Source organism: Pituophis catenifer, unplaced genomic scaffold, assembly GCF_029215685.1.
Source record: "Pituophis catenifer annectens isolate HBS135680 unplaced genomic scaffold, rPitCat1.0.hap2 SCAF_4, whole genome shotgun sequence".
Lineage (NCBI taxonomy): Eukaryota > Metazoa > Chordata > Lepidosauria > Squamata > Colubridae > Pituophis > Pituophis catenifer.
In genome coordinates, this window is record NW_027256884.1 from 53,565,588 (window position 1) to 53,578,068 (window position 12,481).

At 42.1% G+C, this 12,481-nt stretch overlaps 1 protein-coding gene across 1 annotated transcript in view; it reads right to left on the reverse strand.

Annotated features, from left to right (window-relative positions):
- The window catches only part of PHEX (phosphate regulating endopeptidase X-linked), a 294,767-nt gene that overhangs the window by 48,885 nt on the left and 233,401 nt on the right, over positions 1–12,481 (reverse strand). The window contains exon 16 of the mRNA XM_070943250.1: positions 8,986–9,040. Coding sequence (XP_070799351.1) covers positions 8,986–9,040 — 55 coding nt within the window. The remainder of the gene's footprint in view (positions 1–8,985; positions 9,041–12,481) is intronic.

The window sequence follows — 12,481 nt, forward strand, 5'->3', positions numbered from 1 at the left end:
ATCTAAATATTGAGTCATGTACATCTCCACCCCAGACCACCCCAACGATGCCCTTGAAGTGATGTCCCGGTGCCTGGAGGCCATGCGGATCTGGATGGGGAGGAATAGGCTCAGGCTCAACCCATCCAAGACCGAGTGGCTGTGGTTTCCGACGTCCCGATATAGTCAGTTGGTGCCATCACTGACTATTGGGGGCGAATCACTGGCCCCCACGGAGAGGGCGCGCAACTTGGGCGTCCTCCTGGATTCACGGCTGTCTTTAGAAGAGCACTTGACGGCCGTGACTGGGAGGATTTTTCATCAGGTTCGCCTGATCCACTAGTTGCGTCCCTTTCTGGATCGGGACTCCTTACGCACGGTCACTCATGCCCTCGTCACCTCCCGCCTGGACTATTGTAATGCTCTCTACATGGGGCTCCTCTTGAGAAGCACCCCGAGGCTCCAACTGGTGCAGAGTGTAGCCGCGCAGGTAGTAATGGGAGCGACATTGCATTCCCATGTGACACCCCTCCTGCGTGAGCTGCACTGGCTCCCGGTGGTCTTCCGGGTGCGCTTCAAGGTTTTGGTCACCACCTTTAAAGCGCTCCATGGCTTAGGACTTGGGTACTTGCGGGACCGCCTACTACCACCAATAGCCTCCCACCGGCCGGTATGCTCTCATAGAGAGGGGCTCCTCCGGGTGCCGTCGGCCAAACAATGTCGACTGGCGGCCCCCAGGGGGAGGGCTTTCTCTGTGTGGGCACCTACTATCTGGAACGAGCTCCCCTCAGAGATGCGGAGGATCCCAGATCTGCGCACCTTCCGCTGCGCTCTTAAGACCTTTTTATTCCACCAGGCGGGCCTGGCCTAACTTTCTCCCTCTTTTTAAATAATTTTTTAATATTTTTAAATATTTTTAATATTCAAAGTTTAATTTGTTTTAAATTGATTGGGGTTTTTTAATCTGTCTGGGCCAAACTATTTAATTCAATTTTATTTCTGCTTTTTAAATTTTGTATGTATGTATTTTATTGTTGGCTGTTCACCGCCCTGAGTCCTTCAGGAGTAGGGCGGTATATAAATCAAATAAAAGTAAAAGTAAGTAAAAGTGCCACAATGGCTGGAATGCAATACTGCAGGCTGACTCTGCCCAGAGCCAGGAATTCGACCCTGAACAGCTCAAGATTGACTCAATCTTCCATCCTTCCAAGGTCAGTAAAATGAGCCAGATTGTTGGGGGCAATATGCTGACTCTGTAAACCGCTTAGAGAGGACTGTAAAGCACTATGGAGCAGGATAGAAATCTAAGTGCTATTGCTATTCTTCTGCTCAGAAATACTGGGAATGCATATTCACATCTATGCTTGTCTGCTTTCCTGCTACATGCAGTGCCTCTCAGCCCATAGATGGTTTCAAATAAGAGTTATACATCTGATCAGGAGACGGAGTTCAGCTGCTGCTGGGGTAATCTGCATTCCTAATGGCTTGTCATGCAGAAGAATTCACTGAGGACGAAGGAACTCTGTTTAATGCCAAGGAAGATCTCTTCTTAATTGAAATTATGTTTCCTACTGAACACACCATCCACAGGACCAAAATGGGGAGGGAGGAAAGGTTATATCTTTTCTCCACTGACTCTGTAGTCCAACACAAAATCAGAATCCCCCATGCTTATTTTGAATTTACTATAACAACAACACTCCATCAATGTCACTGCAGATTTTCAAGGAAACTTTTTTTTCCCCGATAATTTTTATTCAACATTTACATCTTTAACATCCTTGTTACATTTTTACAGCTTTCCGATACTGGCATCTGTAATAATATCTATAACCAACTATATATACATACATTTTATGTATTACTTACTAATTTCTATATTCACAACAATTTATACCTATCTATTACACAATCTTCTCTTATGTTTATACATTTATACATTAATTTTGGACTGTTTCTCCAACCAGTTATACCATCTATTCCATGTCTCATAATAAATCGTTTCCTCTCAGTCTTTTAATTCCATTGTTAATTTATTTGCTTCTGCACATTCTGGCACCTTTTTTATGATTATCGTATTTGATGAAGCAAATCTTTGTTTCCAATTTTGTGCAAATGAAATTCTGGTGGCCGTAATTATATGAAGTATAAGGTAATAATTTTCTTTCCTAATCTTCTCTTTTATAATTCCCAATAAAAATTTCATAGCAATTTTTCCCCTGTCATTTCCTCTAACCATTTCTGGATTTTTAACCAATATGCCTTTGCTTTGGGGCATGTCCACCACATGTGGAAATATCTTCCATGTTGATGATTGCATTTCCAGCAATTTGGTACATTTTGGGGGGACATTTTGGCCAAACTTGCCAGGGGTAAATGACACCTATAAAACATTTTGTAAATATTTTCTTTATAAGTGGCTGTTCTGCCCCAGCTACGGATCCCAAAGAATGTAGCACACACAAGCTCCGAACAAAACTCAGTTTACTTCAAAACACAGTCTTTTGCAAATGCAGGATGTTAATAAAACATTCTTAACAACCTGCCAGAAATTCCACAGATAAGATAGAGTCTTACTAGAGTTGGCAGAAAGCCCAGAAGCCAGGTTTGCAAAGAAAATTCAAACTCAATGATCAGGGAACAAACGAACGAACACACGTTGTTTCCTGCAGCTTTTTACAAGCTGTGTGCAAACTTAAATAGGCTAAGGGAGTGGCCAATTAGCCCCAAGCCTTACTCTCGAGGAGACCTCCTCCTGAGTAACCACTCCTGCCTTTTAGCAGCTCTGCGTGCTCGTGCATTGAGAAGAGCTCCTCCACTTCATCCTGGACAGGGGGGCTTTTTATCAGGTCCGCCTGATTCGCCAGTTGCGTCCCTTTCTGGATCGGGATTCCTTATGCACAGTCACTCAGGCACTCGTCACTTCCCGCCTGGACTATTGCAATGCTCTCTACATGGGGCTCCCCTTGAGGAGTACCCAGAGGCTCCAACTGGTGCAGAATGCGGCCGCGCGGGGGATTATGGGAGCGAGGGGTCGCTCCCATGTGACACCTCTCCTGCGTGAGCTGCATTGGCTTCCAGTGGTCTTCCGGGTACGCTTCAAGGTGTTGGTTACCACCTTTAAAGCGCTCCATGGCATAGGACCTGGGTATTTGCGGGACCGTCTTCTGCCGCCGATAGCCTCCTACCGACCAGTACGCTCCCACAGAGAGGGACTCCTCAGGGTGCCGTCAGCCAGGCAATGTCGGCTGGCGACCCCCAGGGGGAGGGCCTTCTCTGTGGCAGCTCCCGCCCTCTGGAACGATTTGCCCCCGGAGATAAGAAGGATATCAGATCTCCGGGTCTTTCGCCATGCCCTGAAAACCTTTCTTTTCCATCAAGCAGGGCTGGCGTGACCCCCCCCTTTTTTTTTAGTTTTTTAGTTGTTTGGCTTTTAATCTGTCAATGGGTTTTAATTCGAATTGTTTTAAATTTGGGCCAAAATATATAATTCTTTTAATAATTTTAAATTTTGTATTGTTATGTGTTTTAGTTCTGGCTGTGCACCGCCCTGAGTCCACTAGGAGAAGAGCGGTATACAAATTGAATAAAATAAATAAATAAATAAATAAATAAATAAATAAATAAATAAATAAATAAATAAATAAATCCTCTTCACTTAAAGGAGCCTCTGGAGGTTCTGAAGACCCTGACTGAATCCCTGCCTCTGGCACCACATCTTCCTCAGCCTCCTCGCTGTCCGACTCGAGCATCAGCTGCACAGGCTGCTGGCGCAACACAACACCAGCCTCTTCATCGTCGGGATCAGCAACAATCCATGCAGTCCACTGGTGGGCCACAACACTATCCCTCACCGCAGGGCCCTTCCCCTGAGTCTGTTGATCTGGATGCGGTCGGGACGGGAACTGCTCGTGAAAGGTGCGAACAAGTTCTGGAGCATGAACAGAGGCCACAACCTCCCATGTGAAGTCCTCCAGCCCATACCCCTTCCACTCGATGAGGTATTGAAACTGATCCTTCAACCACTGAGAGTCTCGAATGCTCGCAATCTTGTACTCGAGTGATCCATCTCTGTCACGGGGCGCTGGCTAAGGATGGTCAAGTTGACAGAGCGGACAAGTAGGCCATTCGGGAACCAGGAGGGATCGGTGAAACACCGGGTGTATTCTCAAAGACTGAGACAGGGTCAGGCGGTAGGCCACTGGATTAATGACCGCCTCTACAGGGAAAGGTCCAATGAACTGATGGTCCAGTTTTCTCACTGGCCGGTCTGAGGGGAGAGATGCTTCGTTGACAACCAAACATGATCCCCAACAGCCAATGGTGGTGTTGTCCGCTGAGAGCAGTCTGCGACCCTTTTGTAATCGTCCTTGGCCTTGTTGAGATACCATTTCACTAGCTGATGAACGGCCTGTAACTCAGCCAAGAATTAATCCACTGCTGGAACCGGGGAGTCAAGGGGTGTGAGCGGGAAGAAACGTGGGTGATAGCCCAGATTGGCTAAGAAAGGAGTGGTTTGGGTGGAGGTGTGCTGGAAATTATTAAAAGCAAACTCCGCGACTGCTAAGTACTGTGTCAATTGTCCTGTTGTTGATTGACAAAGCAGTGCAGGTATTGTTCCAATATTCCAATGACCTTTTCAGTCCTGCCGTCAGTTTCGGGATGATGAGCCGACGATAAGCAGATCTTAACATCTAAGGCCGACATCACCCCTTTCCAGAACTAGGCAGTGAACTGGATACCTCTGTCCGACACGACCCTATCCGGTAGACCATGAAGCCGAAAGACATGTTGGATGAACATGCGGGCGGTAGCGCGAGCTGTCGTCAATCCCCGACAGGGTACAAAATGCATCATCTTCATCAACATGTCCACCACCACGAACACAGTCGTGAAACCTGAAGACGGGGGCAAGTCCATGAGAAAGTCCATCGAGATGACACCCCACAGTCTCTCTGGTGTCGGCAAGGGCTGAAGTAGTCCTGGGGGAGCCCCCGTGGCCAACTTGGCCTGTCAACAATGGACGCAAGATGTTACAAAGATCTGGACATCATGATGGAGACAAGACCACCAGAAGGTCCACGACATGAGATTCAGGGTTTTAAACAAACCAAAATGTCTCGCCGCAGGGTTGTCATGGCACTAGGACAAAATAAGACCCCTAAGCGGCCCTGATGGAACATAAAGTCTCTCCCAGTACCTCAAGAGGTCATCGGTAGATGTCCAGGGAAAGTCGGGCCCTATTTCCTGCTTCCGAAGGTCAACAAAAGCGTCCTGCCGCTGTGCCTCCTGGATCTGACCCCGTAGGTCGACAGGTTCCTGGACAGCAGCGAACAACTTGACGGGAAGAATTGTCTGAGGCGGAAGTGGGTCCTTGACTTGGGCATAGTTGGGTTTCCTCGAGAGCGCATCTGCTCATTGATTGCGTCCACTCAGAATGTAGGTTACTTTAAAATAAAAACGGGTAAAAAAGAAGGACCACCGGTCTTAACACGGTCTTAATGGCCAGTAGCTCTTTTTCCCAGATGGTATAATTGCGCTCGGAAGGATTCAATTTCCGGGAATAGTAGGCGCAAGGGAAAAGAGCACTGCCATCCACGTGAGCCTGGAGTAACACCGCTCTGACCGCGATATCCGACACATCCTTTTCTACCACAAACTGATGCTGCAGGTCAGGATGCTTAAGGATCGGCTCTGTCATGAAGGCCTGCTTTAAGGCAAGGAACGCCTGCTGCTTGGAGTTGCCCCATAGGAACGCCACTTTCTTCTGCAGGAGTCGAGTGAGAGGCACGGTCAAAGTAGCGAAGCCAGGGATGAATGTCCGGTAATAATTGGCGAACCCGAGGAGTCACTGAACATCTTTCACCCGCCAGGGAGGTTTCCAACTTCTCAATGCCTCGATCTTGCTCTGATCCATCACGATGCCCTCGGGAGAAATGCAATGGCCCAAGAAGTTGATGATCGTCTGGTAGAATTGGCATTTCTCCAGCTTGGCATATAACTGGTGTTCTCGAAGCCGTTGGAGTCTCACTTTGCTGCTTCTCTTTGAAGTCTTTTAACAATCTCTGAGAGTTTTTTTCCTTTCTGGCACTTTTATTCTCCTCTCTCTGGTTTTTCAAGCTGCTTTCCACTATTTGTTCCCTGTATAAATCATCAGGACATCACGCCTCTAGATCCGCCATTCTCATGCAGTTTTCTTCCGTGTGTATCCGGAGGGCTCTTCTCGCCGAACGGGTGCTCGCAATGCTCCACATTCAAACTCCGAAGAAACCCCTCCACCTTGCTGATCCCTCCAGGATCTGACCTGCCAAAAAAGGCTTCAAAAACACAAAAAATTGGGTACAAACTAGTGGAGCCCCGCTAGTTTGCCCCGCTACAGTGTGACGTCACAGCCGGAAGTCCCAATTTTCAAAGAAACTTTCATTTAACAATTCATAACATGGTAATTGCCCTTAAGTCATATCCAAAATCTACACTACATTTGAATTTCTATCTTAGCCTTTTATTTTATTCTATCCTCCACAAAAGTTCATTTGAATGTCATAAAATAGTTCTTACAGATTTTATTTTTATCTCTGATAAATTCCTGGGGTTAAAATTATACATTTCAAGAATGGAAGCATCCCATTTTATGACAAGTTTATTATTTTATATTATACTGAAGACAGGTATGGCATCAGATACTGAATACAATCTTAAGAGTAAGGCTTTTCAACTTTTTGATAATATCAAGGACTGTGTAGTACAGTGGTCTAACGCACCCTGTTATTAAGCTGGTTATTAAGACCAGCTGCCTGCAATTACTGCAGGTTCGAATCTCGCCAAGGCTCAAGGTTGACTCAGCTTTCCATCCTTTCTAAGGTAGGTAAATTGAGGACCCAGTTGTGGGGGCAATAAGCTGACTTTGTATAAATATACAAAAGGATGAAGGCTATTGCTGAGCACATTGTAAGCCGCCCTGAGTCTCCGGAGAAGGGCGGCATATAAATCAAATTAAAAAAAAAAAACTATGTATGTGCAAATATAGGATAATAAGATTAAAATTTTCAGCTTAAAAATGCCTACAGCAGGGTTTTCCAACTGGCTGCCAGTGGGCTGGATGTGTCACGTGCAGACCACACTCACCCCAGTTCCGCAAAGGCAAAAATGTTGCAAAACGTAACGATACATCATGTGATGCGAGCGAGTTTGACACCCATCTACTTTCTTTTAAAAGAAAGATCAATCTGCTTGGGAGAGATAGCTGTTAGAGAAAAACTAACAGAAAGCAGAGGAATTGGGGTTTTTTTTATTTTAAAAAAATGAAGAATGTGTGAAAAAATATGAGCATTGATATCAGAATGAGACATAAATCCAGGGGAAGATCAGAGGAAGAAGGAATGTTAGTGAAAAGAAGAAATAACTTACCAATAAAGGAGAATATTTGTAGCTCAGGATTGAAATGTGGAGTCCTTGGTGCTCTCTGAGCTTGGTTGTTGTCTTGCAGACATTTCATTACTCAAACTAGGTAACATCATCAGTATTGGGACACTAGCACTGATGATTTACCTAGTTTGGGTAAGGAAAATTCTGCAAGAAAACAACCAAGCTCAGAGAGCACTAAGGACCCCTCAAAAATAACTTAGGAATTGATCTATAATAAAAGGCTCAGGAAATAGTGTCTGAATTTTACACACTAGTTCAGTAGTTCTGGGTTAATATAGTGGTAAGAGCATGTATGCAGGCTTTTGGTTCTCCATTGGTTATGGGTGCAAACAGTCAGAACATTGTCCATTATCAATAGTGTTCTTGTTGTTGATGATGCTTGGTCTTGAAAATAGTTATTGATGTGGAATAAGCCTGCAGCAGTGGAACAATCTCAAATATAGTTTGATATGGTTAGGGAATGGGATGGACAAACAAACAAACAAACAAACAAACAAATAAAATGCTGTGTCTTCTGAAGCTGGTAGCTTCCTCCACAAAATGTCATCAAAGATATATAATTCCTTATTTTTGGTTTCTTAATAAGCACACTAATGTATAAGTAGCAGTTAGCACTTTAATTTCAGTGCAGACATGCTCAATAAATGTTGATTTCACAACAAGGATTATGCAAGGATTTCAAGACCAGTAACTATCAAACTTTGACCCAGGCAAAAGATCTTAAATTTCTACTTTCTGGAATCTGGTTCTTGTCACATTTCATGATTCAAGAACTAGATTCTCAGAGATACTCAGCTTTTATACTTTATAATTCAATTTCCATTGAGACTATAAGGAGGCAAATTCTGATGATATAAAGGATTTATGGGGGAAATAATCTTATGGGGGAAGAATTGTAACAATTATTGAGACTATTAAAATAAAAAAGTGGAACCTAAGAACTATTTCTAATATTATAAATAGGAATTTTATGTTTTAAATTCCAGATACATATTTAACATTAACAGTTTTTTTTGTTTTGTTTTGTTTTGTTTTATATGTGTGAAAACTAGCAGATTCTACATGGATCCATGGCTAACAGTAGTTAGTTTTCTAAAAATATTGAACAGGAATATTTAATTCATCTCTGCCTGCAGCCTTTCATTTTATAACAGAGTATTTAAATACACAGGAGAGGAATGGAGGCTGCTGATAAGCTCTGTAAAGAAAACCTCAGTAAAGCAAATATGGGGAGAACTTCTTTTCTGGGTTTACTGTTTGATCACCTGTTAAAAAGTGCATAAGGATGAATGAAAGAGAGCAGAATGCATGGACATATCTCTAATGAACTGAAAACAAAACAAAAAAATAAATAGATAAATTTATAAATATTTATTTATAAATAAATAAATAAATAAAAATATCATGAAAACAGTTTTTTGTATTGATCTATATTTACAGTGCCCCAAAAGTTAAAGCTAATAGAACATGGCTAATTGCATATATATTTAAGTTTCCAGTTTCTTGATTCAATAAGTGTGCTAACTTTTAATATTTCATGTATTTGACTTTATTAGCATTTCACATAAAAAGTCTTCTTACCTGGGATATTCAGTTCCCCAGAAGAAAGGCTTCTGGAGTTCTCCTGCTGGAAACCCTATAGTGATTTTAGAAGAGGAATAGGAGAAGAAAGAATTCAGTCTCACCATATAAAGAAGTCTGAGATTTTCTAAGAGATTTAGACAAGGTAGAGTATCTGATACTTTCTGCACACAAGGGCAACAGTTAATCTAATGGTTTAAACAATGAATTTAAATAATGAATTTCAGTCAGAAGCATAGTATATCTTTATAGGAAGCCCTTCCTTCCTTCCTTCCTTCCTTCCTTCCTTCCTTCCTTCCTTCCTTCCTTCCTTCCTTCCTTCCTCACAGCTAAAATTCAAGTAAACAACTTACCATTGAAACACTATTATATCTCAGAACTGGTTTGTGTAGTCATTCTATTAGGTGGGTCAGGTTTTAATCCAAATTTGGTCCTAATGGCTAAACAATTTTAAATTGTGTCACATCATCAAAACAATCTCCAATACACAACTTGAATACTTTTCCTTACATAGGAATATATAAATAGTGTGTCAACCAGCTTTTTATTGAAAGTATTACAATATAAAAGTATATAAAAGGGTGGATGGTTACTTTTTATTGTTTTGCTATTGGATTTTTATTTTAGTAAGCTGCCCAGAGTCACTGAGAGTGAGTTAGGCAGCCATATAAATTTTCTAAAATAAATAAATAAATTTTGTGACTTAAAGAAATGTTTGGGCTTTTTCCATAGACTTAGATATCGGAATTACAATTCTCATCAGCCCTAGGTGGCCAAACGAAGCTATTTATAAAACATTGTTTTATACAGGTACTTATGTAGGTAGCACAAAGAAAGCCTAGGAATTACAGTAGAAATATAAGAGAAAGCCTAGAATCATGATGGCGAACCTATGGCATGCATGCCAGAGGTGGCACACAGAGCCCTCTCTGCTGGCATGCGCACTGTTGCCCCAGGTCAGATCTCCATGATGTTTCTTTCATGAGCTTCTGTTTCCCTGAAAACAATGAAACAGAAGCTCACGAAAGAAAAAGATCTTATGTCTTGCCGCAGCTGGTCATCGGGTCTCTGCTGCGCATGCGTGCATGTCCATGTCTGTGCATGCATGCACACATGTCTGTACATGTCTGTGTATGCACGCCCCTGCGTGTGTTTGCGCACGCGCACACACCTTTCCGTTTGGGCACGTACACACAGTTTGGGCACTCGGTGTCTAAAAGGTTCGCCATCACGGGCCTAGAACAACAAAAACTGCAAATAATTTCCAAAAACCTTAAATACTAAGAAATATATAGTAGAAACTCTAGATGAACAGGAAAGCTTTAATGAACAGGGAAGCTTTAATGAACAGGGAAGGGGAGAATAAAAATTTCCATGAGGAAAAAAAATAAAAAGAAAATACTCAAAACGTGACTGGATAAGCCTATAAATAAAGCTTTACTGCATATCTTATTTAAATGTTTCTTTTTAAAACCCTAAATTAATGCTTGCAAGGGGCATAGCCTTTGGGGCAAAATATAACCAGATAGTTTTGTATAGGAAGCTAGATATTGTTATATCTGAATTGACTTTATACAACTGCCGATTCTGTAAACCGCTTAGAGAGGGCTGTAAAGCACTATGAAGTGGTATATAAGTCTAAGTACTATGGCTATGGATATTGCTAAAGCTCATTGAATATGAACTAGACATTTTATAACCAAACTGTATAGCTATTTTACCAGCTCTGCATATCCTCCAATGTTCTTATACAGTACAGATGACATGGTCATTCCAGGAATGTAAAAGACCAGGAGGAAAGCCTTCTGCCTCTAACAGCTTGGGGCAGCTTAGAGCAAACAAACTTTTAGAAAACTTTTGTTTGTTGGTGTGTTTACTTTTAATGTATCAATTTATTTACTTCACTCAATTTCTACACCACTCCATTCTCATGGAATCCAGACAGTATACAGCCACAACCATAATTTAAGGTTAATTTCTAAGCCAAAATAATGCTAACTATTAACATCAACTAACCTATGTGCCCCCATACTGGAGTAGAATAATGGTCATTGTTCCAAATCACATGATTTCACTCCTTTTCCCAAAGTATACAAAGTACAGAGTTGTCAAAATGTCTAATGGTAGGAGGTGCCACAGGAGGTGCCATCACTAAGAACACTTGACAATAGGGTACCTGAAGATGGCAATCCTTCAAATGAGAGACCCTCAACAAGTCCAGATTCAACCCATAGAAGGACAGGAATCCTTCAGTCACTTTGTCTGTTATGAAAATGTGAGTCTGACAGTTGTTCTGCCAACCTTGAGCAGAAGGAGATTGAAAAGTATGGTGATTTCTTCCAGGATCCTTTCTGTAATGGTGCCTATTTAATAGAATTAAATTCTTATCAGAGATAAGAAAGGTCAAGTACCGTATTTTCCGGCATATAAGACGGACCCCCTACTTTTCCTGTTAAAATATAGGGTTTGGGCTATACTCGCCGTATAAGACTACCCCTCTTCCAACGCACACCAAATAAAAATTAAAAAACATCAGATTTGATTTCAATATGGTAATTTTAATTCAAATGCTTATGACATGCAGGTACTTAGCAGGAAAACTGTCACTTATAAACATAAGGCTGTTTGTCATCAAACATGTCAACATAAAACAGTGCAATTGGATTAAACTTTTCCTAATTCACTCTAAAGCTGAAAGGAAGGATAAGACAATAAACCCATGGGAGCTGCCATGCTGTTTGTTTTCTAAACTGTCAACCAAACTGGAACTGATGATGATAGGAGGAAGATAACAAACAATAGAGAGCCAGTGCCGGGCAAGTCCCTGGCGAGTCAGCAACGCCCATCATAACTGCAAGCTATTTTTACAGGTTTTGCTGGCGTGATAGTTTCCCTTTAAAAGCCTTCAAAATCCTCCTGTTCGTCATCTGATATCATAAGTACATCAATGACATCTTGTGATACATTTGTAAGGCAGTCATCATATGGATCTAATTCCGTATCAGATGGTGTGGTCTCAGCTTCGGCTTCCTCTTCATCTTGCCACAAGTAGTCGTCCTCCATATCATCTAATGAATTTGATATGCCACACTTCTTGAAAGACTTGATTACTGTTTCTGCATCAATATCATTCCAGGCTTTTATGACAAACTTGCACAAAACATCCAACTGTGGAGCACGCATGTTTCCTCCTTTTGTGAATGACTTTTCACCGCTAACCATCCACTCATTCCACTGTTCTCGAATGCGATCTTTAAATGGCTTGTTTAGGCACACATCCAGTGGCTGTACCAACGATGTCAGTCCTGCAGGAATAACTGTCGCATCTGTGTTTATTCTTGCAAGCCTTTGCTTGGTGCTGGGAGTTAAATGAGCCCTGAACATATCCCACACCAGTAGACTACGTTTTTGAATAAGTCCACCTGGTTGTCTGCTCCATACATTATCAAGCCATAGCTTTACCCCTTCTTCATCCATTCAGCCTTTTTCATTTACA